The sequence below is a fragment of the Alexandromys fortis genome, unplaced genomic scaffold (assembly GCF_014885135.2).
Source record: "Alexandromys fortis isolate MF-2015 unplaced genomic scaffold, M_Fortis_MF-2015_v1.1 scaffold_5, whole genome shotgun sequence".
In the NCBI taxonomy this organism is placed as follows: domain Eukaryota; kingdom Metazoa; phylum Chordata; class Mammalia; order Rodentia; family Cricetidae; genus Alexandromys; species Alexandromys fortis.
In genome coordinates, this window is record NW_026067924.1 from 17,657,534 (window position 1) to 17,685,351 (window position 27,818).

Here is a 27,818-nt window from a genome sequence, read left to right on the forward strand (position 1 = left end):
ATTATGGTTATACCAAAGTATCATTATAGCGCCAGTGCCACCTGGGAGCCTCAAGAAACGCATGGCCCTGCCCACCACACATCACAAGACAGTCTGCATTTCAACGAGATCCTTAATGTGCATACCAAAGTGAAAAAGTCACAATCCTGACTCGGGGATCCTGCTGGCACATGTTATGGACATATATAAAGGATGGGCATATTAGGGGATGATAAACATTTCAGTCTTGCTGGAGCACTGAGATCTACAGAACCCCATGAACCATGCAAGAAGCAAGATATTATGACAGCTTAGGATTCATCTTCCTATTACCCTGAGGACAGTAGAGAATTCTTGAATGGGTCAGATAGGGGACTATATATCTGAAAAGGATAGCTAGAGATGGATTTGCTAGAGGAGGAGAAGGGGAAGATCTCATTGGAGATGCAAGTTTGGGCTTTGTAGCCTTAAGCTACCTTGTATACCGTGTGACAGCCTCTACTTGCTAGATGTGAGCAGCACAAATCAGTTTCTAGACTGTACCAGGTGTCTCATATCCTGGGCTGGAGGTGAGGAACCAAACTGTACCTGTTAGAAAATGCACTGATTTGACATAAGGTACAGGGCAGTGACAGTGGGAGAAGGGATGCTTTAGTAGGTTAAAGTCAAAGACGTGGGGTCTGATTGAGGTCAGAATAAAGCAACGTTAGCATGACCTCATACAAAACACTGGTTTCAGTTTGCCAGCACAGACACATTCTGAGACTTAAGTCAGCTGCATTCAGGTGTTGGAGCTGCTTCTCTTAGTATTTACCTTAGTCTGAAAGCCCGTCTGATTATTCTAATGACAACGTAGAGTTCAACAATGATGATAACCAACACATGAAATTACACGAACAGTCTTATAATTACTCCACAAGAGGTACAATAGAATAGAATTTTATAATTGCACAACTGTTCATTGTCAAAATCCAGCTGGAAGGCTGCAGCTGCCTTTGCTATTCGTTGCACCGATACGGAGGGCAGGAAGTATGCAGTCGTCAGTGCAGCGTGTCCAGAGTCCTTCTGCTTCTTCTATCCAGACAGGGTTATTCTCCTCTGATCTTTGTGTCACACAAAGAGACAGAGACGGTTGTTCCCAAGCCACCTTTCTAACTCCAGACAGTGTACTTGCAAAGACAAACGGAGATGGACATGCAAGCCACACAGTAGTCCTTGCCTGTGCACCTGCCAGATCCCACCTTTCAGTGTGAACTTTGCTAGACAGAGACAGCTGGTCTGTGAATGATGCAGAAGTGGATTTAAAATTCTGAATTTGGCTGCATCTCAACTCATCTGAAAGAAAGGTGTAGAGTCTAGTTAATCCCTGGGGACAGTGCACTCTTACCAGCTTCCCTCATCAGATGGGAAGTGATGCGGAGCAACAAACGGGTCTTGAATAAAGAACATGGGCTGAATGACATAAATGAAAGGTCAAAGTGTGTGTGGGGGGGGGGTTGAACCGTTTTCCTATACACAGCAAACCTGAAATTAAATTTCCAATTCAATTGCTTTTCGACTCTGTGTGTATTATAATACCTGGATTTAATTGTTCCGGGCTGGGATGTGAACACACTTGAACACAGGCATGTGTTCGCTTCTCAGGTGACTATATTTGCCAGGTAGACCTGTGCTTAGTGTTTTGTGTACCGAGGCACAGGCTGTCCCCAGCATACTTCCATATCCACAGATAGCAGTACAAAGGTTCTCCGTCAGGTTCATCACTGAGGAGGCCTGGTCAGAGAGCTGTCCGCACAGTAAACAGAGTGGATTTGGAGATCTAAGTGATGCATTGCCCATGTACTAGCGACATACAGAAAGTGACTGAGTCTCAGCCTTCTCATCTCTAATGTGAGACTGAGAAAAACTATCCAATTTGTGGAGGTGGAGGAGAGAACTAAGAAAGATATCCACACTTCAGATATTCTAAACAATTGGCTTATATGCTCTCGTCTAAATACTCAAAAAAATCTCCCAAGGAGCCTCCTTGACACTTCCTGAAATCCATTCCTTTTTGAAGCTTTTGATTCCTTCCACAGTACAAAACTTTTCTACAGTTCATATTTTTAAAAAGATAATTTTTTTTTGTTTTGTTTTGTTTTTTGAGACAGGGTTTCTCTGCAGCTATGGAGCCTGTCCTGGAACTAGCTCTTGTAGACCAGGGTGGCCTTGAACTCACAGAGATCTGTCTGCCTCTGCCTCCCAAGTGCTAGGATTAAAGGTGTGAGCCACCACCACCCAGCAAAAAGATAATTCTTAATTCTTTTATCAAAGATTAATTCTTATTCTTTAGTTAAGTCTCTCTCTCACCCCCCCCCCGTGTGTGTGTGTGTGTGTGTGTGTGTGTGTGTGTGTGTCTATGTGTGGGTATGTTCTTAAGAGTAAAATGCTCTCAGAGGCCAGAAGAGGTTGTCAGATTCACTGGAGCTGGAGTTACAGGAGGTTATATGTTATCTGATGTGGATGCTGGGAACCAAATTGCAATCCTCTGCAAAAGCAGGAGATGCTCTTAACCTTCAAGCCTTCTCCCACTCCTGCTGGTCCAGACTTTTGTAGGAGAAGGCCGAGAGGAAGAGCTCGCTGGGTCTTGGCTAGTAGTTCTGCAGTTATACTTGCCATTAGGCAAAATTGATTACAGCCAATATTCCCTGAGCAGATTGTCAAAGACAATTTTTTTTTCCTGATGATTTCAGTCTGGAGTAAACACATTGAGAGAAACTTTGGGGAAGTTTTCTTTCTTAATTGTTGAACAGTCAATAGATTTTTTTTTATTTTGAAATTGGAATCCTGCCTCAACAATTATGTTTTCAAGTCTGGTGACAAAAAAAAAAATTTGTAAAATCCTAATTAGTCTTTGAGGTTGTGCCAAGGCAGTTTGTGCCAGTAAAATAAACAATGCCCTAAAATAAGTCTTAAACCTGTACTGAGAAGAACAAAAGACAATTGCATTGTCCTCCATTCTGCTCAGATTTTTGAAGGTGCTGGTCATGGAGATTTCGTGGTGTTTCTGCTTATTATTCAACATATTAACCCGACTAGATGAACTGGCCACTACTGACCTTTAATTATTCTGTGAATGAAGCAATGAGTGCTGAAGCTGACATTGTGATTGATTAACCAATTCTGTAGGAATATCTCTTCTGCTACCACTTAACTTGGGTCAGCCTTGTTCATCGAAACTCATAGGACCTTTTCAGATTGCCATCTGAAAATATTGTATAGGGTGCACAGAATAAAACTGCTTTTTTTTTATTTAAATACATTTGGATGCCCTTTACTTGCTGCGCCTGATCAGCCTTGACGTGAGTGATTTCCCTCCCCTTTGTTTCTTTGTTTCTAAATCAATACTATGAGACAAGTTGCCAGAGAGTGAATGATGAGGGAAGCTGGCAGGGAGGAGCCTATGACAATGCCTGTGCACCCTCCCTGCTGTGGAATGCATCCTCACTGTCACCATGCACCTTCTTTGCTGTGCAATGCATTCTCACTGCTGTGAAATGTGTCCTCACTGTTGTTGTGCACCCTCTCTGTTGTGCAATGCATTCTCACTGCTGTGCAATGCATCCTCACTGTCTCCATGCACCCTCCCTGCTGTGCAATGCATCCTCACTGTCTCCATGTACAGCATTCAGCCTACTTTCCAGCTTCCCTTTCAACTGGGACTGACTTGCCCCACTTACAAGAATTGAAAGTGTAATTGCTGAGGCAGGATTCCAACAATTCCTTAGAAAGGAGCCTAAGTCAAACCCTTAGCTGGCTGGTTCGAGCTAAGCATTCTGTCTGTTGAGAAAGAATCATTATGAAGAGGGCAAATGGAGCTGAGCAGTGGTTGGGGTGGCTTCCCCATTCTTGGGTGCTAAGTCCTCTGCAGGGAAGCGGGTGCTTTGCCTATCTATTAATCCATTTGCAGAAGATATTGTCTTAATCCCACAGCCGGGAGACCAGAGGCTCAGTGAAGTGAAACACTGCCTGATATCGTGCTTTACAAAGAGGAAGAGAGGAGGCCACAGCTCTCTCTAGAATGGTCTGTCAGAGGGCAGGAGTTCCTAGCTTGGGGATCTCATGAGAGTATTACAGTAGGGGGTGATGGATGGGGCTGCTGGCAGGCAGGGGGTAAATGACAGAGACGGTGTTTGATGTCACAAAGCACATGACAGCTCCTACAGAGGAGACAGCCCTAAATGTCAGAGTACCGGGGCTGGTACCGCCTGCCACAGAGTGAAGGGCAAGACCAAAGCATGGAAATGAGCTCATGCTCCTGTCTCACTGTGAAGTTACTGTCGTGTTGCTGGGCTTTGTCCAGAGAAGCCTCTGGCTTTTCGAGTGTGAGAACAGGGCCCATGAGAGGAGAGCAGGCCAAGGAAAAGGCTGGCCTGCTACCAGCTGATTGCTTACCGTGGTTGAGGACCTCTTGAGGATGTGTTTCGCCTTCTCCAGTGTAAATTTCCAGGCCTCCTATGGAAGCAAAATGAGATGGCACCATAACTCCTCTTTCACCCGTGGCTTACATGTCTTTTCGACAGTTAAAATCAAAGTCTACAAATCTGCAATAAGTGAACTGTTCCACTATTGTTTGATAAAATAATTTACAGAAAGGCAATTATTGTTACTAGATGCCCTCATTAAGGCTTTGTACCATGTGCGATGCTAATTACCTTTCAAGCGTCACTTCATGCAGTCTTTACAACAGCCCTGAGAGACATCACCACTGCATTAGATGACGAAGGCAAATGTACTAAAGCGAAGAAGCTGGCTCCAGGTCAGTAAGCAGGGCTGGCAGACAGTATCCTGGACCTCTGTTTCCTGACAGCCGTGCACACTGGCGTCCCTGAGTGAGTGGCCCCTCAGTAAATTCTGTCCCAAGCAGGTTATCGACAGTTCTGCAGAATCCTCCAGAACGGCAGGTGCAACCACTGTCAGATGAACTCAAACCATGTGTCATTTACTTTCTCCTCTCCTGGTTCTATATCTGCTCTTCTCTTGCATCCATTTCTACAGCATTTAACCACACCTCTGAAGTATACATACATCGCAAATACAAAGAGTTAACTCACTGCTAGTGAAGGCAGTAATGAAATTCCAAGGACCATTGTATTTGTAGGAGGCAGACAGGCACAACTTGAGGTTTGGGGAGAGGTGACGTCACACACTGCTTCCCACTGCTGGTATCCCAGACTCAGCATATATGTGCCAGTCCCACTGTCCCTTCCTTGGCCTGTCTCCCAGCTGCTCTAACATGTCCTGCTCAGTGACTGGCCTATTCAGTGGAAGAGTTCATTTCCTACTCTTGTATCGCATCTGAAGCTGGAGTTGGGGGTAACGCCCACCCTAGGTCTCTGAAAAAGCCATCTTTGTGTTGAAGCTGTGAATGTATTTGGAGGAAGGAGACCTCTGAGATGGAAACAACAGCAAGCCTCATGAGAGAGATGGGCCTTGGCTTGGCTTTTTAGCAGATATTTAGGAATTGGGTGACTGTTAACTTTTGTATATTGTTTGGTGAGTTCCTTTTCTTCACTTCAGGCCTGTGGTTAGGGTGGTGAGAGAGGAGGAGTGGAATGACCTCCCACTCTGAGCTGGAGTCAGAGTGAACCTTATAGAAGACGCTCCCACAAAGAAGGGTAGACACTGAAATCACACCCCAGTGTCTGCCTGAGATCCGGCTCCTTTGGCTCAAGGTCAGAGGACAGCAAGCAAGTGTCTTAGGTCAAAGGCATAGGCTGGTGGGTAGCTAAGAGGGCACAGCAATAACCTGAGCAAAGATGACGTTCTCCAACTGGTCTTGGTGTCCAGGGAACCTGGGGACAAGGCATGCTTCTTAGAAAACTAAAACGCCACTGTGCAAAAAAAATCAAATCAAATCAAATCAAAACCTGTGGCAGTGCTAAGGCTTAGTGTGACGGTGCCATCCGATATTCTCTATGCAGCATGCCAATGCCACACCCAGTGTCCATTTCTGTCTACTGGCATCAGGGGCGACAGAATTAATGACAGTACTTACTTTTAAAACATGGCTCTCTCTGACAAGAAGACTGATTAGAGAGTGGCCCACTACAATTAACCTTAGTGAATTACCTTGGGCTTTTCCTAAGAATTCAGGAAAACCTGGAAATTACATACTTGTTTAAATTAATCTCCTCTGATGTGTCCAGTATGGTAGACACCAGATCTGCATGCTGATTTATTTTTTGGCCACTCTTGTTAGCCTCCAGCTCATTCTCTCCATGTGAATCTTCCAGGCCATGTCCTACCTTCTCCATGTGCCCAGCTTTCAGCTGGGATGGATCCCCTTGCATGCTGAGGCCCATTTCAACATCTGCAGGGCCCAACACAGTATCTCACCCACATGGCAGGTGCTCAAGAGATATTGAAATAAAAGCCAAGGAAAACATTTATATTTACTGTACTCTTAGTAATAAAGAGATGGTGGAAAGGGGAGGAAGAAGAAGAGAGGGAGACAGAAAGGGACATAGAGAGGAAAAGAGAGGAAGAGGTAAAGGAGAAGAGAGAGGCAAAGAGAGATGGAAAGAGAGAGGGAGAGTAAGGAAGATGGAGCAAAGTGGGAGGGATAGGGAAGGAGAGAGAGGGAAGTAGAGAGATGGGGAATTGCTACTTTCGGTAGCTACAGAGGAAAGAAAGAGGCCTCTGAAAAACCCTTAGCATGTGGCCAGAGCAGCCTTAAGACACCATGTTATTTGAACTAAAGTTCTTTATTGTTTGATAACTTCATACTTTTATATAGTAACTTTTATTCCTTTTCATCCCCATTTCCTTCTTTCACCCCTCCCTTCCTTACTGGGTCTTTTCTTCCCAATAAGTCCCTTCTTATCTTCACTTTGTCTTCTTGTGTATGATCCTGATATGGGAGTCCCCTCTGTATGCCGTGAATACCATTGGCTAATAAAGAAGCTATATTTCTGTGTATAATAGGGCAAGTCAGGAATTCCAAGCATATAGGGGATGAGAGAGTAGGCAGAATCAAGGAGAAGCCATGTAGCCGCCACAGGAGACAAACATTGGACGGAGGATGGAACCTTACTGTTAGGCCATAACCATGTGGTGGTATGCAGGTTAACAGAAACGGGTTAATTTAAGATGTAAGAGCTAGCTAGGAATATACTACAGTCATTGACCAAGCCGTGTTGCAATTAATATAGTATCAGTGTGATTATTTCAGGTCTGGGTGGCTGGAAAATGAACAAGCAGCCTCTGTCTGCATGACCCACTTAGTTTAATTAGAGTTTCTTGACTGCACAAGGGTGAGAATTTATTGACTGAAGCAACAGTCACTGATCAGTGGCTAAAGCACTGAAAAACATTACTCCTTCACCCCCAGTAGTCATCAACACATCATGGCCCTTCTCAGGACCTTCTGGTTCTTTTATTATTTCTACTTCCTGTCTAACAAAGTAAGAGAAAGACCTTTATAAAAAAAACTTTAAATTATCAAAGAAAACACAGAAAACACCAGAAGAAGGAAAGGCTTCCCTGATTATAGATTAGAATAATTAATATTATGAAAATTGTTTAATTGCTAAAAAGTCTATAGGTTCAATGCAATCTCCATCGAAATCTCAATGTCATTATCAACAAAAAGGAAGAAAATATGGAAACACAAAGATCCCAGATTGTAAAGTGATTGTGAGCAAAAATAGTACCACTAGAGGTATCAGCATACCTGATCTCAAGTTATTCTGCAAGGAAAATAGAATGCAGAATGGTTCTGGCAAAAAAAAAAAAAAAAAAAAAAAAAAAAAAAAAAAAAAAAAAAAAAAAAAAAAAAAAAAAAAAAAAAAAAGTAGTTGAATAGAAGTCTCTGACACAAACCTATATAAATTTAAGCCTGATTTTGAAAAAAGATGCCAAAAATTGAAGAAAATACTGCTTCATCAGTAAATGGTTCTGGGGCAATTGTCTACATGTAGAAACATGTAAAAGAATTAAACTAGATCCACATCTCTCGCCCTGTACAAATGTCATCTACATATGGGCCAAAGACCTTAGTGTAGTAGTGGAAACCTTTATTTAAACTGTTAGAGAAAAAAGCAGGTAAAAGTCTTCAAGATACAGACATGGGCAAGGACTTCCTGAATGGAGTCTAGTTGCTTAGAAAATAAGGTCAATAATCGATAAACAATTCTTTATAAAATTGAAAAGCTTCTGTACAGCAAAGGAAATAGTTAACTGAGTGGAGAGAAAGCCTGAAGGATTTGAGAAAATATTTTCTAGCTTTACACATAATAGAGCATAGGTAGAATATATGGAGAACTCAAAAACCCAAGCAATGTAATGTATACATTTACTCGCTAGGCTAACTGGATAAATTGGGAGTTCAAAGGAAAAGAAAAACACAAATGGTCAATCAATACTTTTAACAGTGCTCAATATACCTAACGACTGGGGAAATGCAAATTAAAACTACATTGATATCCTGTCTCATTGGTGTCAAAATGACAGTCATTAAGAAAACAAGTGACAGGCATGGGCAAGGATCTGGGCACAAGGAATCCCTCCTACACTGCCGGTGGATGACAACAGCCAGTCCTGCTACCTTGGAGCTCTGTATGGCCGGGCCCAGTCTGGGTTCCTAGCAAAAGGACTCCAAGTCAACACATCACAGAGATTCTTGAGCATGCACTGCAACAATGTCCACAACAGCTAAGCTATAGAAACAGCCTCGCTGACCATCAGAGGGATGGATAGAAAATATACATATTATTCTTACAGCCCTAAAAAGAACAATGGATACATTAAGTGGTTCCTAGATTTTAAGTAGTCAATAAATCATATAGAGATGGCATGACAATAGAAGTTAGACTATGTAGGAGAACAAAGAGGACTATGGAAAGGGGGAGGGAGAGTAAGGGAAAGGCACAGGACCATAACAGGGAAAATGTGTCCAACACACAATGCATACTTGTGTTAAAATACACTTAGTTTACATATTTTCTTGTACAGTTAATATATACAATTATGAGATTTTTAATGAAAAAACATCATTATTATGTTAAGCAAGAAAAATAGGGTTCCTTATTTTATATATCAAGAAAATTAAAGAAATATACCACAGTAACTGTGGGGGTGATATTCTCCCTTTTGCTCCTCTCAGTGCATTCTAATTTTAAGAATGAGGACCACTCCATTAATACCTGTGTATTATTGTTGTTGTTTCATGTTTGTCCTAACACCGTGTCAAAGATCCCCAGCTCCAGAGAAACCTGTGCGGATTCTATGGTTCTCCCAGGAGGCCAAGGCAGGTAAATCAAAGTGCTGCTGCATGGGGAGTGCCAGGGGAGGTGGGATGAGGGTCAGTCTAAGGAGGGAGTGAGAACATCTAAGGACAGACAGATGTGGACTCTAACTTGACCACTTGCTCAGTACCCACCTCAAAATTCAATCTACATGAACCAGAAGGAAAGTCCACAATTTCCTGAAAATTGGAAAAGGGTAGGATCCTGAAATTAGACATTTGAAGCATTTCTTTGAGATATGGTTTGGATGACACCATATTGAAGCAAAGAGGGAGGAGCCTGATTTTTTAACCTGTTTATGGGGAATACGGGAAGGAACCTAGGCTTGAAATCCCATAGGCACAAGTTTCAGAAGATGCCCTAGATCCCACCCTGGCATCACCCCAGGACAGAGAAGGCTCCCTATTAACTATATAAGGCACAGATATGGGCCCTAAATAAGATCATGATTTTGAAGGCGTATACGGGTGAGTAAATCTGCCTTTGATTTCAAGGTTAGTACAGCTGTGTGTGATGCTGAAGTATTTAGGGGAGTGCAGAGATTATTTATTATTGATTACTACACTATGGACTTGAGAAAGTGTGAGAAGGCTTATCAGTGGTCTTGCAGCTCTTGCTCAAATCTCTCATCATTCCCAGGAAGTGCAAGCATTCCTGCTTTACAATGTAGTACACTCAAAAGGCAGGCAACTGTTCTAGGATTAAAAAGCGCGTTTGGGGTCTGTCTGCTGTGGGATAACCCTTCTGTGTGCCCTGAATATATGTTGCTCTCATTGTTTGATAAAAAAATGCTGTTCTGGCCTATAGCAAGGCAGAGTGTATCTAGGCAAGAAAGTCAAACTGAATACAGCTCATTGTTCCTCTTTTCCCAAGTAATGGCACACATACCTTAGAGGTAGTTAACACCTCTCTAGTCTAAAGATCCACTCAGCAGGAGGGAGACCATGTCTGGTGCTGAAAACCTAAGTGCTAATGAAATCATGGCCAATGAGGAGAATCTACAGCCACTGATTTACTCAATTAGCATAATCCCTAAAAACAATATGTAAACATTTGTCATGATGCCCACATAAGTGTAGTCTCCACCCCCATCAAGGAAACATCTCTTTGCAACAAAAATCATTACAGACTACAATCAATTAAAAATAAAGATCAAAGTGTCAAATCTAATACTTAATAAATTCAAACTGAACTTTTGCCAAAATACAGCAGATAATCTATATAAGACATTACTATTTTTCTAGCAAAAAAAATGTTGTGAAAAGTCAGAGACACTTCAGAAAGTAGCTTGGCTTACTTGTCCTAATGACAAAAGAGCTGTAAGTAAAAATTTTAAAAAGTGGTATTTTTCCTTGGTAACCCTTGAATGTTGGATATTTGATCTCCATCTTTGTTTATAAAGGAGAAAGACTGCTCTTCCTTATTCTAAAAAGTTATACTTTAAATTGGAATATGTAGTCTTATGAGCACTTGAGCGAAAGGCAGGGCATGGAAAGTGGCCAGATAGGAAAACTGTGGAAGGGAGACAGGATGCTACTTCCCACTCAGCTATAGCATCTATCAGACAATGTAAGCAGATTCCTCACCAGCAACAAAAGATTTGGTCTTCCATTTGAACATTCACTTGATTCAAGGGTTAGGCAAGGCTAGATCTTTTCAGATCCTCTTATTTTCTTCAGCTGGTTATCAGGTTTTCTTATTCCAACCTCAAACCCTCTTTATCTATTTAGCATCCTTATGAGTGGGTTCCTAAGGAAAGCATCACACAGACTCACAAAGTAATAAGCCTTCAGCCTGAACACATTGTTCAAAGAGTGGATGGTGCTTGTGAGTTTGAGTCTCATCATTGGCCAGTTGTGGAACCTTGGGCAAGTAACTTTAGCATCTTGTCCTGCAGTTTTTTCCTCTATCAAATGTAGATATTAATAACAAAATAGTAAACATAACATTAGTTTGGCATCAGTGCCAATGACAACAACTCTGGCTTTTATATTGGGTTGTTATACCAATAGACAACTGAAAGAATGGCAATGGTTGTGCTAACCCATGTAAACTCATGTTTTTTTTCAATGATCGTGAACCTTAGAAAAACAGTATTATAGTTTGTGCTTTACAAATGAAAAAGAGACACAAAGATTTCACAATTGAATGAGTGTCTTTCTGAAGGCAGAAGCAAGACTGACTCGGGTTTCTAAGCCAGCATCTTTTCCACCACTATCGTCCCGGTTTCCAAGAATGAAATTTTAATGGATATTTTAATTCCAGCAAGAAAATCGGACCTGTGAGGTTTCACCTAAACATGGTGAATGCCAAGTACAATGTCAGATAGTCAAGCGAGAAGCTTGGTTTCCTTTGTCAAGAAGTCATGTACCTGGGTAGAAATTCAGGTAATCAGGATGCGGGTGTGCACATGGATGAGCGTGAAACGCAGACAGCTTCCTTTCCACCAGTCATTTCTCATGCAGCCATTCAGTCCATTCACCCATCTCATAGATACTTGCTGAATATCTAAGCTATGTTGTTTCACGAACTGTTTACTAGTGCCGTAATGAGACACTGAAGATTCTACAATATGGGCAGAGCTTGGCAGTAAAGTGCCGTTAGAATACACTATGGAAAATAATGGGTATTTCTATTGTATAGATGAGATAAGCTGAGGCTTAGAGCGAATGAAAACTTTATCCAAAGCCACAGAAATGATGAATAGCACAGTCCAAATTTAATTCAGATTTGCTTTGGGCATGACCAGTGCTTTTCACTTTGCTCTGGGAGATGTTAATAGGTGAGGTAAAACAGAAAATAAAAGGAAGTTTGGGAACTCTGGGAACTAAATCCTTTTGCTAGAGAGTCACGGAATGTGTCAACATGTTCATGGTTTTGCAGTGCTTTGTGGGGACTGGTATTATATAAATTGAGTGTTCTCCAACTGAAATGCTTTAGCCATAAGCACTGGGCCACATCAACTATGACCGGGAAATATGGAAAAACGACAGTAAACAGGGGTTCTTAGGCATCTATATTGTGCTCCTTGACACTGTAAAAGATTGGTGAATTGGATAAGACACAGTCTCTAACTCATCTTCCTTGTGTTCCAAGATGTTAAAGAACTAGATTCTGGGGTGTGGGAATGAAGGAAGTAAAGATAAATGGTGTTGTTGGGCTCACGTTTCTACAGTGACAATTTTGTGATGGAGTTCTATGCAATCAATTAGAGCAGCAGTAGATTTGAAAAGTACCCAAAGTGTCTTTGTTCACTCCCTGCTTTTGACAGCAGTGACAGATCTCCACAAAGGAGAAAGCCCCTGGGAAAGGAAGCGATGATGATTGAGATGGATGGAGTATTCTAATTGTCAAGAGCATGCGGGAAAGAAGAGGTTTGGGGGTGGGGAAGGATAGCTCATTTACTCTAATGTTTTTCTATAAGTTTATGAGAACAGGTTTTCCCTTACACCCAAATTAAGAGTACAAGTTTACCTTTAAAATGATGCAACATTTAGAAGTTGCTGTATCCAAGGTCATCACTGTTCCATCAAGGAGATAAGAACATAGATGACTATAGCATAAGGCAGCTCAGTAGACTGAGTGCTTGTGCATGTGCTTTCTCTCTTAATCCACAGGTTGAAGCTCTTATTCCAGTTTAGAGGTGGGACTCTGGGGGTGTGATTATGTCATGAGAGCTCAGCTGATACAGGGGATTTGTGACCTAAGAAGAAGGCATTCAGATGTGGTGGCTCACACATGTAATCCTAGCACCTATGTGGTAGATGTAGGAGGATCATGAGTTTCAGGCCAGCCTGGGCTAAATGGGGAGACCCTGTCTTGAAAGAACAATATCAAATAAACAAAACTGAAGAGGCTCTCACCAAGAAATCCTCTTTCTTCTCCACTTGATGCTATAACAAGAATCTGTATTCACTGGGGGGGATGAATGGCATCCTGATATTGGATGTCCAGATCTCACAACTGAGAAACAAATTTCAGTTATTTGTAATGTATGATACTTTTAAATGATAGTTTTCATTCATTATTTGAAGACCTTATACTTATATATAATCATACTTTTTATTGATTTTTATTGAGCTCTCCATTTATCGCTGCCCCCTCCCTACCTCTATAATTATACTTTTTTTTAATAGCATCTCAAAATGACTAAGCATACTAGAAACAGCCAGTCAAAAAGCACAGCAAAGGACTTTGAGGTGATTTCCAGTAAGTAGAAATACCAAGGCAATATATTTCATGCTTGTGAGTGTCCACCTCATTCGGGCAGCCTGGCCTTTGGGTGGAATTTGCAGGTGTATTTCTATCTGTGTGCTATGGTATCACACAGTGACTATTTGCCAATACCCAGGATTTAGCTTCAGCAAAGCCTAGTTTCTTTCACGGTCTGACATTTTCCAGCTCTGATAGGCATTTTTAACTTTAAGATAAATAGAAAAATAAAGTCAAATTCATGTTGTTTTCTTTCAGAATAAAGTATTAGGAAAGTGGGAGAAAATGCCACTCCTTTGAAAAATGCCTTCTCTTCATTACTTACTGCCTCATCTTCAAACAGATCGCACTGACAGCTGCATTCACGTCTTTCCTGCTCATGCTGTATGACACAGATAGCTACAAGTACTGTTGGCCTCATGGCTATCACTTTCTTTCCTTAAGCAATGCCTTAAAAAGTAATTTACTCAGCACTTTATCTGCCCTACTCCTTTCCAATCATTCATTGACTTTATCGGTATCACCACTGTGCTGGTTAAGGTATATCATCAACCTGACTGCATTGAGGATCACCTAGCAGACACATATCTGGGTTTGTGAGGGCTCTTATACAGAGGTTTGACTATGGGGTGATGGTGTACCATCCTATAGACTAAATAAAATAAGGAAAAGGAAAACCTGTTGAGCAACAGCATCTGACTCTCTCTGCTTCCCGACCGCTGACATGACTTCCGGGACTGCCTCAGGCTTCCACCGCCATGCCTTCCCTGCCGTGATGGGCTATAACCTCTCAAACCATGAACCTTCCTTCCTTATGGAGGAGCATAGCAATGAGAAAAGTAAGCAAATAAGCACCAGGACCATTGCAACCTATATTACCATGAATTTTCTTCTCTGCTTTCTTGGCTTTTAAAAAATGTTTACATTTATTAATTATACCACATGTATGTGTGCAGGGTGTTTGTGTGCACACGTGCGTGTGTGTGTGCTTTATGTATGAGTGTGGGCCTATATGTACTCTGTGCACATGTGGATATTGTAGATAATTTCGGGAGTCATTGTTTTCCTTTCACCATGAATTCTATGAATCCAGCTCAGGTCATTGGGTCTGCACAGCAAATACTCTTAACCATGGAGCCATCCTGCAGGTTCTGCTTCTAGTTCTGTAACAAACATGATATATACTTTATCTCTATACTTTATATTCATTTTGCAAAGTCAGAAGAAACAATTCTCAACCCCACTTTTGTAGATGAGACCATGAAGACCCAGTGCTGCCAAGGGGGTTGTCAAAGGCTTTGCCAACTGTCACCTGTTCCCTTTGACTCCCTCTGCCTTAATGTCTGGGCATGCAGACAGTTCTCCAGTGTGACTCCGAGGTCTAGTTGTATTTATAAGATGCTGGTACATCCCCCAAACAAATGATTTTTGGTAAACAATCAGATCAGTCAGATTGTATGCTCCATCCTAGTTTTATAACGGTGGTTATTACTGTTATAATTGTGCCGTTTTTCTATTTGCCCTCAAGGCGTTAAATAAATCTCACTCATTGTTAGACAACTAAGAAGTTTGTAGTTATATTCTTTTATTTATATTCACACATATGTGTGTGTGTATGTGTGTGTGTGTATGCATGCAGATGCCGTGGTATACATATATAGGCCAGGGAAAAGCTTGCTGGAGTCTGTTCAGCTCTTCTACCAGGTGGGTCCTATAGGTCATCAGGCATGGCAGGAAGCACCTTTACCACCTGAGCTATCTCACTCACCCTGGGTTCATTTTCAGCCATTGTAACAAATTACCTTAAATGCTGTGGTTTAAGAATGAGAAGTTATTCTCTTGCCGTCCTGGAGGTTAGAAATCCAGGCTACGTTAGGGTGTCAGCAAGGCGTGTCCCTTCTGTACGGGCCCAAAGGAGGACGTTTGCTTTCCCTCCAGTCGTTGCTGACATCCCTTTGTCTGATGACCCATCACTTCATGCCCTCCCTCTACTGTCACGTTTTCCTCTCCTTTTCTATTCTGCCTTCCCTTTCTTTGCTTTTTCTTTTGTGGGTGTGTCTGTACCTGTTCGTATGTGCCTACTGTGTGCTTTGCATGTAGAGGCAGAGGACAGCCTTGGTCCTCAGGCCAGGGTCTCTTGTTGGCTGGAACTCCCTGATTAGGCAAGTCTTTCTGCTTAGTGACCCCCTGGGAGCCTGTCCCTGCCTCTGCATTATGGGGATTGCAGGCGCATGCTGCTGTACCAGGCTTTTCATACATTATAGGGTTCTTGTTTTTCTGTGGCAAACATTTTTCCAACTGTGCCATCTTTCCAGCCCCTGTGGCTACATTTTCTTCTCCCGCTCGGATCCCAAAGTTTGCTTCACGTAAGAATTCTGTGATTACATGGGACTTACACAGATAATCCAAGATAATTTCCCTGTCCAGAGATCCTTAACTAAATCACGTCCAAAAATATCATTTTGCCATAAAAGATGCTATACTTACACCTTCTAGGTACTAGGGTGTAAATTCGTCGTGGAGTTCAGGAAGGGCATTATCCTTTCTGCCCTACTCTTCATTCAACTAGTTAATAAGTGATTAATACATGCAGTGAACTGTGTTGGGCTCTGGGGAAATTGCTGGAAATGGCAGAGCTAGACTCTGCTGTCACGGAACTTACACCCTAATGGGAGACAGCCATTAAATAATGATATTATGATTACTTAATACACTCTTAGTGAGTGGTAGGAAAGGGGAATGAGCAGACTGGAGACACATCCCACAGGACCTGGCTGTACTTGAAGCTTTAGAAATAAACTTTCTAGGAGAAGACTTCCTATTTGAACTCTGCCGTGGATAACTCATCATGAGAAGGGTCAACAGAAGCACTAAAACTTCAAAGTTCAAAAGATCTTTTAGAACTATTCAAATTTACCAAGGTCATTAGCTTTCTTGAGCTAAGAAGGAAACTCAGATTCTTCAAGGCAGTTGGAGACCTCAAGAACAAGAAACATTTCATTATATTGTCATTTTGTTCTTCACATGGAAACAGCAATAACACCCCCTCCCAAATATGTACACAATGACTACGGAAACTATATTTTGATTTCTCAGATTTAGGTGGGAAATTACTTTCACCATTAAGATTTATAAATTTGATGACCTCCTCTTCTGACCTTCGATTCCTGAGTGTTCCTTGTTTTCGCACTGCTTTGTGTTGCAATCAGTATTTAGAATTTTTTTTTCAGAATTGTAACCTTGGTGCTACAGCTACATTTGGGTGTAGAATACACCCCAAAGGGCACCATGTCGAAGACATGTTATATAATGAGTGGTTTAGGTGATTGTGGACATCCCCTTGAGCGGGTGGTTGCAGGACAGCCTTTGACAGCCCCACCATCATGCAGCTTTACTGTCCTATGTGCTCTAGCCATGATGCTCTGACACAAATCTAGAGCAGCAAGGTCAATTGGTCATAGTCTGAAATCTCCAAAACCATGAGCCAAAATGAGAAATATCTTTAAAAATATCTTGAGCATCATATAAAGACTTTCTTCCTGGATTCTTCTGATCCCTTCCATGTACCCTTCCACTCAGGGGTAACTTTTCTGTATCTTTGTTTTTCGTCCAAGATTCTTGACATTTCCTTGTGTTTAACAGCTCCCAAATAAGGAAATCTAAATAGATATCTTGTCCAAGATTCCAAATCTAGATATTAAAAAGAAGTCCATCTTGGCTTCTCTGGCAAGATCATGGAGATGCTTGGAGGAAAGACTGTGGAGTGAGTCAAGTCCAACCATGTTTTCGGCTCAGTTTCACTAGCAATTTTGTACCTCAAATATTTATGGAGCAATTGGATTTGGTGGCCTTTAGTATTTCTATATAAACTTATTGCTTAATGACCATAAAAGACTTATGTGGCAGCAAATATATAAGAAATAAAGGGATTCTAGTTTTAAATGTTTCCTTTTTAATAATGAAAACAGGTGAATCTTTACCCCTAAATTTTGGTTCTTTGACTTTTTTATCTTTCTATGAAGGAACGTATTTGTGGTCCTTAGTCATTTCTTTCCTTACTGATTTTTTAAGAGGGCTTTGGATTATAGAAAATAATTCTTTGTGCAGTATATTATTAAATACTTTTCTTATACCAAGAAGTATAGACTTCTTTGTCTACACACACACACACATACACACAGACACACACACAGACACACACAGACACACACAGACACACACACACACATCATGTCCAGCACATCCTACATGCACACAGACTCACATCATGTCCAGCATTTAGTTCTAAGATATAATTGAAGAATCCATGTTTTGTCACTAATTTCCATTTCTAAGTGACATTTATTCTCTGTTTCATTGTTTCAAAAACTCTTGGATATGTAAACAGGAAGTTTTAAGGTTTTATCAATTAAAACACACAGCAAACAACTTTCTTAACCTTTTCCTCATATGCAAAATTAGGACACTGGAAACTATGGAAGATTTTTGAGGCTATGTGTGAGCCAAGGTTGGATGGTCTGTATTGACCCCTAATGTGCACCTTTCATGCAGCAGCAGCTTTGGAAAGATGCATTGTATAAATAAGATATGACTGTCTGTGTTTTGAAACCTGTCAGCTTTTTCCAATATGCTTTTGATTAGTTTATTTCTGGACTCAGTACACAAAAGTCTAGCAATCGTTCAGGCATAGCCATGGGTTTAAGCAATTAATTTTAATTGAATTTGACCAACTTTAACTCTTCTAGAACATTAGGTACCACATTAAGGTGAGGGGTTGTAAATTGTTTTTTCTTTTCCTTCAGAAAGAACAATGGACTTTCTAATATTTTGCTAACAGTAGTGAGCTGCTACCACGCACAAAGAAAACTCTCTTGACGGCAGCTTGGATGCTCACACACTTAGCTTCTTCCTTACTTAATAGTGTTGATTTTCAGCACTTAGATGCATAAGGAAATTCTGCTCAGACACTATGCACCGTTAAGGCAGGACAAATACAAGCCAGAGAATTTACTAAACACCAAACAAGACGGAGAAAATAATTCATCTAGTTTGGGGTTGGAGCTGCTATGGTTTAGAATCGTGTGTGAGAGAAGTCATGTGGGTTCTGGCGAGACGTTGATGAGAGACGTGATTATGTTTCCTTGACACGGGAATTCCTTTAAGTTGAGAACATTTAATTCATTTTTTTCTCAGTATTTATCACAAAATGGTAAGCCCTAATTACAGTGGTGAAGGGACACACGCAAACTCAAGACACTTAGGTCTTAGAAAACAGGCACGAATTAAAGAAAGATAGACATACACAGAAAAAAAAATGAATCCTAGAAGTGGATAGTAGCTTTCTGACTAAAACAACTGCTAGTTACTACAAGAGCATTTTGATTGTGAACAGGCAAGCGAGTATATGGCAATCTTCTTGCCAATTTTATTTTAGTTTTGATTTGTGGATTCTTCAGTCACCATTTATTGAATACCTATTTGATTCCAGGAGTTATGTGCCCTCAGATGGTTCTCATTCAAGTGCAGGGCTCCTCGTGCACTGACTGTCACAATAGGGAAATGACTGGGATAGACATTCCCAAGATGTAACTGTGACCTGGGTCAGAAAGGCTTACCAGAAAGGGAAGAATAGATTTTCATTGTTCACTGTGAATCATCTGGAACTTAGCAGCAGGAAGACCCAACTCTAAAAATGGAATGAGATATTTCCCTGGCTATATTGGCTCTATGAAAATGAGGATGTGTGCTGGGAATGCAGACACCAACGAGTTTGGTCAAAGAGTAGAGAGCATCACAAAGGCTTGACTGTTCATATTTTGCAGGTAAGTCTGGGTTCAGATTGAAGTCGATTTATTTAATATATATATATATACCTTTAGGGCATCTTTAGTGTACCTTCTCTGTGCCAGGCAGTGGAGGCAGATAGGCAGATAAGGCCGGTGTAGCCCCAGCCTTACCATCTCATAGTCCAGCGTTCAAAGAAAGACTAGAAAGAGTTTGACAAACTCATCAAGAGCAAGTGGAAATCAAGGAATAGTTTGGGAAAAGGATGATGAGGGTGAATGCAGATTTCATTTTGGATATCTGGAATCTTAGCAGAAAACAAGGAAAAGGCCATTGCAGAAGGGGCAATGCTCTCAGGTCATCGACAACTTTCAAGCCTGGGCTTCAGTACCAAAACTCTCATCTAGGGTGCAAAGGATCGCTGCTCAGCAGACGAGGTGATGTGTGTCTGTGTGTGTTTGTGTGCATGTGAGTGTGTGTGTGTGTGTGTAGGGTTGGGAGGACTTCTACTCCCCTTTGAAGATACCTGGTTTCCTGTGAGAGAACCTAGCAGGCTGTTCTACTTTCTCAAGAAGAGCTCAGGCTTTCTCTGCAGACTCCTATCCCTCCCTGAACTCTCTGTTGAAAGAACTGTCTGTTCCCCCACTGTTTATTTACTAGCCTCCCCTGCCCCCGCCCCCTGCACCCCGTGCTCCCCCACTGCCATTTGCATCTCTATTACCTGCCACATTTGTTGGAATACTGATCTACATAATTCCTCCTACATCAATAATTTTTGGCTGAAATAAAGAAAAAGAACTATTCTTTAGATGCTAAGAGACTTTAGGAGAAGTCTGTTTATGAAATAGGAATATCTGTCCTGCATGCTGATAATAGTAAAAAGAGATAACAGGGCAGGTACCTGATAATGTACCCAGATCAGCATCCTGGTAATGCAGTGAGCTCCCAAGAAATGCTCCTTGAAGATGCCTGAGTGGGTGAACGGCTGTGTAGACTCATTAGCATGGGGGACATTGGCACACTTGTGTAAGCTTTCTGAAAATTAAGCCCTTCAGTGTATTTCCTTGTCACTGAAGCTAGAGCTGTCTCTGGCTCTGAGCAGCCACCGCTCTGAATATGCTCCAGTTTGTGCTAAACACAGGGAGGCTGGGTTCACCTCCTACTCACCACTTTCAGACTCAACTTATAGTAAAAACTATAATTTTGGCCCTGTAAAACTTGATTTGAATGGGAGAGATTAGTAGGAATTCAAGCATACACACATGTGCACACACGAAAGATGGACAGAAACATAGCATGGAGTTTTGTGTGCCGTTGTGCACATGTGCACATTGTGCACATTGGTCCTCGGCACTCTGCTGAGAAGGATTAGAAGCAACAAGACCCTAGGAGTCAAGGACATTTTCAAGTGTCCAGATCGTGGCTTCTAAATATCATTGTCCAACAATAAAACCAGAGTCTCTTGATATAAATGGCTTATTCCATGGTTGTGGTAGGAAAAAAAAATACATGGCAAGCTATGCCTGGCTGAGAAACCCAGAGGGAAAGAAAGAGCCTATAAAAAGGAGAAGGCATGTAATGGGATACGGGGGCTCCAAAGAGTTCCAGATGATGGTGAGACTAGAAAAGCTAAGCCACAAAACAGGCAATCCAGAGTTAGACTATAACATAGCTTGTCAAATACAAATACACCAGCCCACACTTAAAAATAAACAACTTTCTCAATATCTTTGAGGAGGATATACTTCTTTGCAGAAGAATCCCAATCAATGTAAGCAAAACCTTTATTCCACAAGACTGGGCTTGGTCCTCCCTGGTCACCTTGAGTATAGGCCAAGCTGACTTCTAAATAATAAAATAAGAAGAACAGGGAAATAATGACCATATAGTAGGTGAACCTGGCCACAACACCTATCTAAGTGATTCAGGTTGATCTTATAGATGGTCATAAGGCATAATGCACCCCTTATGACCTAAGGAGTCTAAAGAAGGACATTTCCTATTTGCTATTATATATATATATATATATATATATATATAATAACCCTGTCTACCAAAAGAAAAATATTAAACATACATTTTTTTTGAGTGAGCTGCATGTTACAGATGTCAAGGCTATGAAAAGCAAGGAAAGACTAAGAAGTTGTCACTGACCAACGGACACTACGGAGACGTGAAGAGTCTTAGTCACCGTTCTATTGCAGTGCAGAGACACCATGGTCAAGTCAAGCCTTATAAAAGAAAGCATTTCAATCACTCAAACAATTTCAATGACTTAGTCTATTATCATCATGATGGGGCACATGCTTGCACTAAGGTCTAGGACAGTAGCTGAGAACCACATCCTTGTCTACAGGCCAAGGGAAAGAGTGACATTGAACCGGCTTGAGCTTTTGGAAGCTCAAAGCCAACCCCCAGTGAAACACTCCCTCCAATAAGGTCACACCTGCTTCCACAAGGCCACAAAGCTTAGTCCTTCTAATCCGTTGAAATAGTGCCTCTACCTGGTGACTAAGTATTCAAATATATGAGCCTATGGTGGATCATTCTTATTCAAACCACCATAGAACTAAATGGAATGTGTACGAAGAGCAGATGCTAGGATAGGATGCTAGCGATAAAACTAATGATACCTTTAATTAAGCCTGGAGTTCAGTTAAGAGTCATGCAAATAAAATAGTTTAATGCCACTTCCTTTAGCTCTGACTAAATGATGCTATGCCTATACTAGGGATCCTAAACTCAGGTGAGGGGTTTATCTTCTGTGTTGTTCTAGTAAGTTTTCTGTAAATTTGATATTGTTACTGGAAATTTTGGGAAGACCCACCTGGGATGCCATACATTACCAAGAAAACTGAAGATTTTTTTTTATCTTGTTAATCAAAGAATTTGAGAACTGATTTAGAAAGAAGCTTTGGAACAATTTTGTTAGAATTTAAAAGGAAAAGCTTAGGGCAGACGAACTGTAAGTCTCAGTGGCTGCCTGGACGAGGGAGATGGAGACCAGGAGAGATAAAGCCCTGCCATTTGAGTTAGCCATGGGGGATGCATAAGCAAACAGGAAGTCTGAAATGAAGCCGAAGGGAACTTCAGAGGAAAAGGGAGGAAGCCCACAGTGTCTGGAAAAGCACGCCTACACTTTGGCAAGTATCCAAATGAAGGAAAAAGAAACAAAAATATTAAATTTCTGAGTAATTCAGAAAATTGGCAGACTTAACCCAGCCCTGGCTGCAGCTCTGTAAGGGGCTGAATGAGATGTGGAGTTTCTGGGAAGGAAATGCTTATTATCTCCTTGAAGGGACAATTATTCCTCCCATCTCGCCTTAGCACGACTTACTGCCAATCAACCTTCCTGTGAATATTCTCTTAACCAGGTGCTTGACCAGCTTAGCTGGGTTAATGCTGATGTTTTTGGGTAGCTTGACCTGTTAGAGCTCTATCCAGACCAGAAAAAATAACTTCCTTATTGGGCCTCCAGAGAGCTCGAATCCTGGCTACTGTAACAAAATTGCTGAAAAGTACAAAGTTCATTAAGAGAAGAAGAGCTTGGGAAAGAGTAGATATTAACATCTGAAAGTGTGGCGTGAGCTCACAGGCTAAGGGGCGGCATTGTGAGCAGAAGGGCAACATCACCTGCACAGGATAGAAGCCACTGATGAATATCAGAAAGACTTCTACTTTTGACCTTGAGGTTTTAGCCCCAGCTCTGTGCAAACTAAGAACCTGAATCAGAAGAGATGACAGATTTTTTTTTCACATAAAATAAAGCCCTAAAACAACGTGTTTATTTTCCAGCCACACAAGAAATTGTCACATGTCACTTCCATTCACTTAAAGTGCAGACCAACTTCTTCCCAGAACCATGCACGTCAGCTTCCTGTGAACCTGATCTCAGAATGCCCTGTGCACCACACATGCATTCTCTCGGTGTCAGAGGGCTTCTGGCTACCATGGAACTGGACTCACCATAGAAGCTTCTTTGAAGTCTGCCTGTTCCCTAAGACAGTGCTCTTCCTCCTAGCAGGTTTCTGGATGCCTGAGAGAACGAGAAGGACCTGGCTCCACAGAGGTGTACACTATCTGAACATGCTTTTCTTTCCATGTGTGTGGGAGGGGCACCAGTCTTGCATGTCTGGTATAAGGAAGATGTCTGTAGCACAGTTATAATTGAGAGTGGTCTGCTGCAGGCTACAGAGTCTGCTGGGAATTTCAGGACTGGGGGCCCAAAGGGTGAAGCTGGGGAAGGGAGAGCTACAGTTGAATTTTAATCTGTAAGCTGTGGTGTAAGGCAATGTGTACAATGAGGCTTTGTGCACATAAACATATACACCAGCTCCAGTCATTCTTCTGTCTTGTACGCAAAGAGAAGGGTGACGAAAAGCACCCCTTCCCCAAAGACTATTTGTGTGCACTCTTTGCAATGCAGACTTGCACATTTCTCTTCTCCCTTTTCTCGCTTCCCCGTCCCTCATTTATACCCATACTATTCCCCATATGCTTACATCCTAATAAAGAAATTCATGTAACCTTACTATCTTAGCATATAAAATGTAGACAACAATATCACCGCCATAATATTAACTGAATTAATATGTATGAAGCACTTTGGTCAGTCATTATCACATTGTAAGTTATGGAAGTTGGTCTATGATGATGGTTGAGAGGATAATTAGCATCTCATGGGGGAGAGTTGGGAATTGTTTTATAGAGAAGGTGGAAGTTGAGACGAGCTTGCAATGCATACATACCATTCAGCATCCTTAGTTTCATCACTCAAGACTCTCAGCGCACTTATATGAGCTACAGTGGGCAGCGTTGTCTAACACAGAGCCAGTTTATAATTCAGGGCTGGGTGTTTGGTGTTCATAGTGACATATGAAAACACCGTAGCCCCAAATGTTAGCAACAAGGTATAGTAGTATGTAGGTGGTTCCTTCATAGCTGATCGGGAGGTATAGTCATGGAAAAGATGAAAATCCAAGATCCAGAATTCAATTTCTGCTGACTGCATATTGGTTTTCTACCAATAATGAAATAGAAAATTTAGAGTTCTAATCGTTGTAAGCCGAGGATCTTCTGTTCTGAGTAATTCCACCAACATGAAATTCAAGAGTAAAATTTTATATGAAAGAACTGATTCGTGGTGGCATCTCAGAGTAGTGGCTATTTTGAGGCATTCACAGGTTTGTCATAGGTAAACCTAGGGGGCTAGAGATGTATTTGCATTTCCATATGAGTGACTTGAACTCCATGGGAATAAAAAAATGGTCTTGTATGCTTAAAATATATATATTCTAAATATAATTTTGAATAACAAAAATAAAAATGAACAAACTGTTGTTCCTTTTGGAAACTACAGCTCCCAGATTCCTCCTGGATTACGCAGGCGCGCGCAGGTGCAGGACATTTCTCCCAGACACCCTTGCATTCCCCGTTAAAAAGCGAGCTCCCACAAGCTTTCGCTCTCTCTCCCCTCACCCTCTCGTGTTTTGTACACCTGTCCCTTATTGCGCTACCCCTCCCCCATTAAAGCGCACCCACGTCTGTGTCTCCTCCTTTCGTGCATGTTTTGTGTGTCCTGTGTTTGTCTCTACTCACACACACCCGCTTTAAAAGAATAATACAAACAAATAAACAACAAAACTCCCAAACAACAACAAGCTGACACACATGATCAGAAGCTTAAGAAATGACTGTGGTGTAATCTAGTTTTAAAATGAAGTGAATATTTAATGCTACTTCTTCCTGGTGATAGGATTCTAGCTGGGTGTTTTGGAAACACTCAAAGCAGCCTCAAAAACCCACTGGGTGGTGGGGACACCAGCCACATCTCTGAGGGGAGAGTCACGGATGCCAATCCTTTTTATTTTGCAGCTCATTCCTGGAGTAGTGACTGGAAGCGATTTACTACCCTCTCTAGTGTTCCACTTCCTCCATGGGAGAAAGAGTTCCTGGTGAAGCCCATGCCTTATGATTGCATGGACAACTAGATAAAATGAAGTCTAACCTCTTCCCCCAGAATCTGGAAGAGGGACTCAGGACACACCACTTACTGCTGTTAAGGAAAGCTCAAGGCAGAGAGCCCTGAATCTGGAGAAACCACCTCACCTTTCTGGATTGTGTGCAGAGATAGAGACTGGTAATGGGCGTTTAGGGGAGAGGGAGAAGGTCTGGAGCAGTCTGGGGATAGTGAAGAAAGTTGCTGAGGCCACTTCAGAGAGAGGGGCTCAGGCTACCTAGCAGTCCAGGATGTCCCTGAGAGGAAGCTGAACACCTCCGGATGAAATCCTCTCTGCTCCCTCCCAGCCAAAGAACGCTGTTGAAATGTTCCCAAGTTGGCATCCGAAAAGGGAGGTGAGTGCTGGCATGTGAAAACCCACAGTTCAAATGCCAGCACCGCAAGGGAGAGGGAGGTCAAAGCAGGGAGATAAAAAAAAAGTGAAATCTGGTGTGTAGGTTACCTGCAGAGTTTGCTTAAATCAGGAAGGCTGTTTACCATTGGATAAAGCTGAGCACTGGGTGGCCAGCTGTGGATATGATGCAAATATAGCATGATGCTTGTGGCTGTTACTAAAACCCAAACCATCTGCTGGCATGATTTAAATCAGGAATGTCCCCAAAGCCTTGTCGGTTGAAAGCTTTGTCCCCAAGGAAAAGTTCAGAAATGAAGCTTTGGGGAAGTGACTGAGCCATGGGACTGTGACCTCATCAACGAGTCCACCTATTGATGAGCTCATAATGCTACTGCTGAATGATGAACATCCACGAGGCAGGCTCTAGTTGAAGGAAGTAGGTCTTCAGAGGAGTAAACCTCCCTCCTGGCCCCCGCTCTCTGCTTCTCTGTCACCCTAAGAGCTGCTTTGCGCCCTCCCCCACACGACTGCATCTTGGCGTCTTGCCCTATCAAAAGTCCATTGACAGAGCCAAGTGGTCATGGTTTGAAACCTTTGAACATGAGCCCAGGTGAACCTTTCCTAATTCTAAATTCCTCCTCTTTTGTCATGATGATGATAGGTGGACTAACATGTTTGTCTTCCTACACAGGGATACAGTTCCTTCCGATATCAGGTAGTAATTACGATGAGACATTATCCACATGTTATTTGACCACTGGAATTCTTTTCACTTAAAATTAACTTTTCTATAAATCAGTGGAATCTACAGCTTCTTGGGAGGAATTAGAGAGATTTCATTGACAGTCAATTACTGAAGAAGCATGAAATACGTCCCCCGTGCACTTGTCTCCCTTTTTCCTCTCAAGAAGACAGGTTTGTGATATTTAATATCGTGTATGTGTGCATTTCCCCATCTCTCTTCCTCTCCCCCTCCCAATCTCTCCTTCTCTCGCTCCCTTCCCTTCTCCATGTGTGTGTGTGTGTGTGTGTTAGCGATGGGGTGAGTGGAGGTCAACCTTACGTTTCTCCCCTCAGATGCAGTCCGCATTGTTTATTTTGAGACAGGGTCTCTGTGTGGACAGATTTTATGTCACGATGATAGAAAGTAGGAGCTTACTGAAAGAAAGAATCTTAATTGAGAAAAATATCTCTATAGGGCTGGCCTGCTGGCAGATTGATGGCATTATCTTGACTGATGTCCAGACCACTGTTGGCGGTACCACCCTGGGCAGATGGGGAGAAAGCCAGGAAGCAGCATTCCTCCACTGCATCTGCTTCAGTTCTTGCCTCTAGGCTCCTGCCTTGAGTTTCTACTGTGAATTTTCATGATGTTGTACTGCAAACTTTACGATAAAATAAATCCACTTCTTCCCAAGTTTCTTTCGTTCTTTGTCATAGCAAGAGAAACCACAACAATTTCTCACTGGCCTGGAAGTCACTGACGAGGCTAGCTGAGCAGCAAGCTCCAGGAGCAAGGATAACAAATCTGGACCATCAGGCCTAGCTTTATACATGGGTCCTGGGGGTCGAAACTCAGGTCCTCATTCTTGTGTGCCAAGTGCTTTACCAACTGAGCCATCTCCCCCACCCCTGATGTTTAATATTTTTAGGCATAAAATTAATATACATTGGTTAAGTCACAAAGTACTATAGGTGAATTCATTCAAACATAAATAAAATATTTTAAAACCCAAACCTGTTATTAATGCATAGAATCATAATTCAAAGGAAAGGGGTAAAGAATTATTTGAATAGGAAGCTCATGAAAATCAATACTGTGAGCCTTAGTTTAATACTGTACTCTGATCTACAATGTGTGGATAGAATTATGTCACCATTTATAGCCTTGTCTGACCACAATCCAACTAAAAGTTGCCTAAAATGATATAAGAGATTCTTAAAAACCATCTCAAATAATCACAATACTGACAATAATATAATTAGATATTATTTTAACCATATTTTAATGTATTATAGGTGTATGTGCATTGTAGGTATTGTGCTGATCATTGTATATATATTTTCTTGCTTTACTTAGAAAGCTTTGGGAGGGTGGTATTTTATTATACTCATCTTATATGTAAGTTAAATTCAAATGAGAAAGACCAATTAAACAGGTTTTCTTGGGATATGGAATTTTTGGTGCTGATCCCTGGAATGT

At 41.6% G+C, this 27,818-nt stretch overlaps 1 protein-coding gene and 1 long non-coding RNA gene across 2 annotated transcripts in view; one reads left to right on the forward strand and one right to left on the reverse strand.

Moving 5' to 3' along the window:
* Aoah (acyloxyacyl hydrolase) overlaps nt 1-27,818 on the reverse strand; it is a 182,822-nt gene that overhangs the window by 110,013 nt on the left and 44,991 nt on the right. Inside the window, exon 5 of the mRNA XM_050142759.1 lies at nt 4,414-4,473. Within this exon, the coding sequence (XP_049998716.1) occupies nt 4,414-4,473 (60 nt within the window). The remainder of the gene's footprint in view (nt 1-4,413; nt 4,474-27,818) is intronic.
* Nucleotides 19,197-27,008, forward strand: LOC126501877 (uncharacterized). The gene is made up of 3 exons (XR_007591817.1): nt 19,197-19,300; nt 25,137-26,530; nt 26,814-27,008. It is a non-coding gene; the product is annotated as an uncharacterized lncRNA (long non-coding RNA).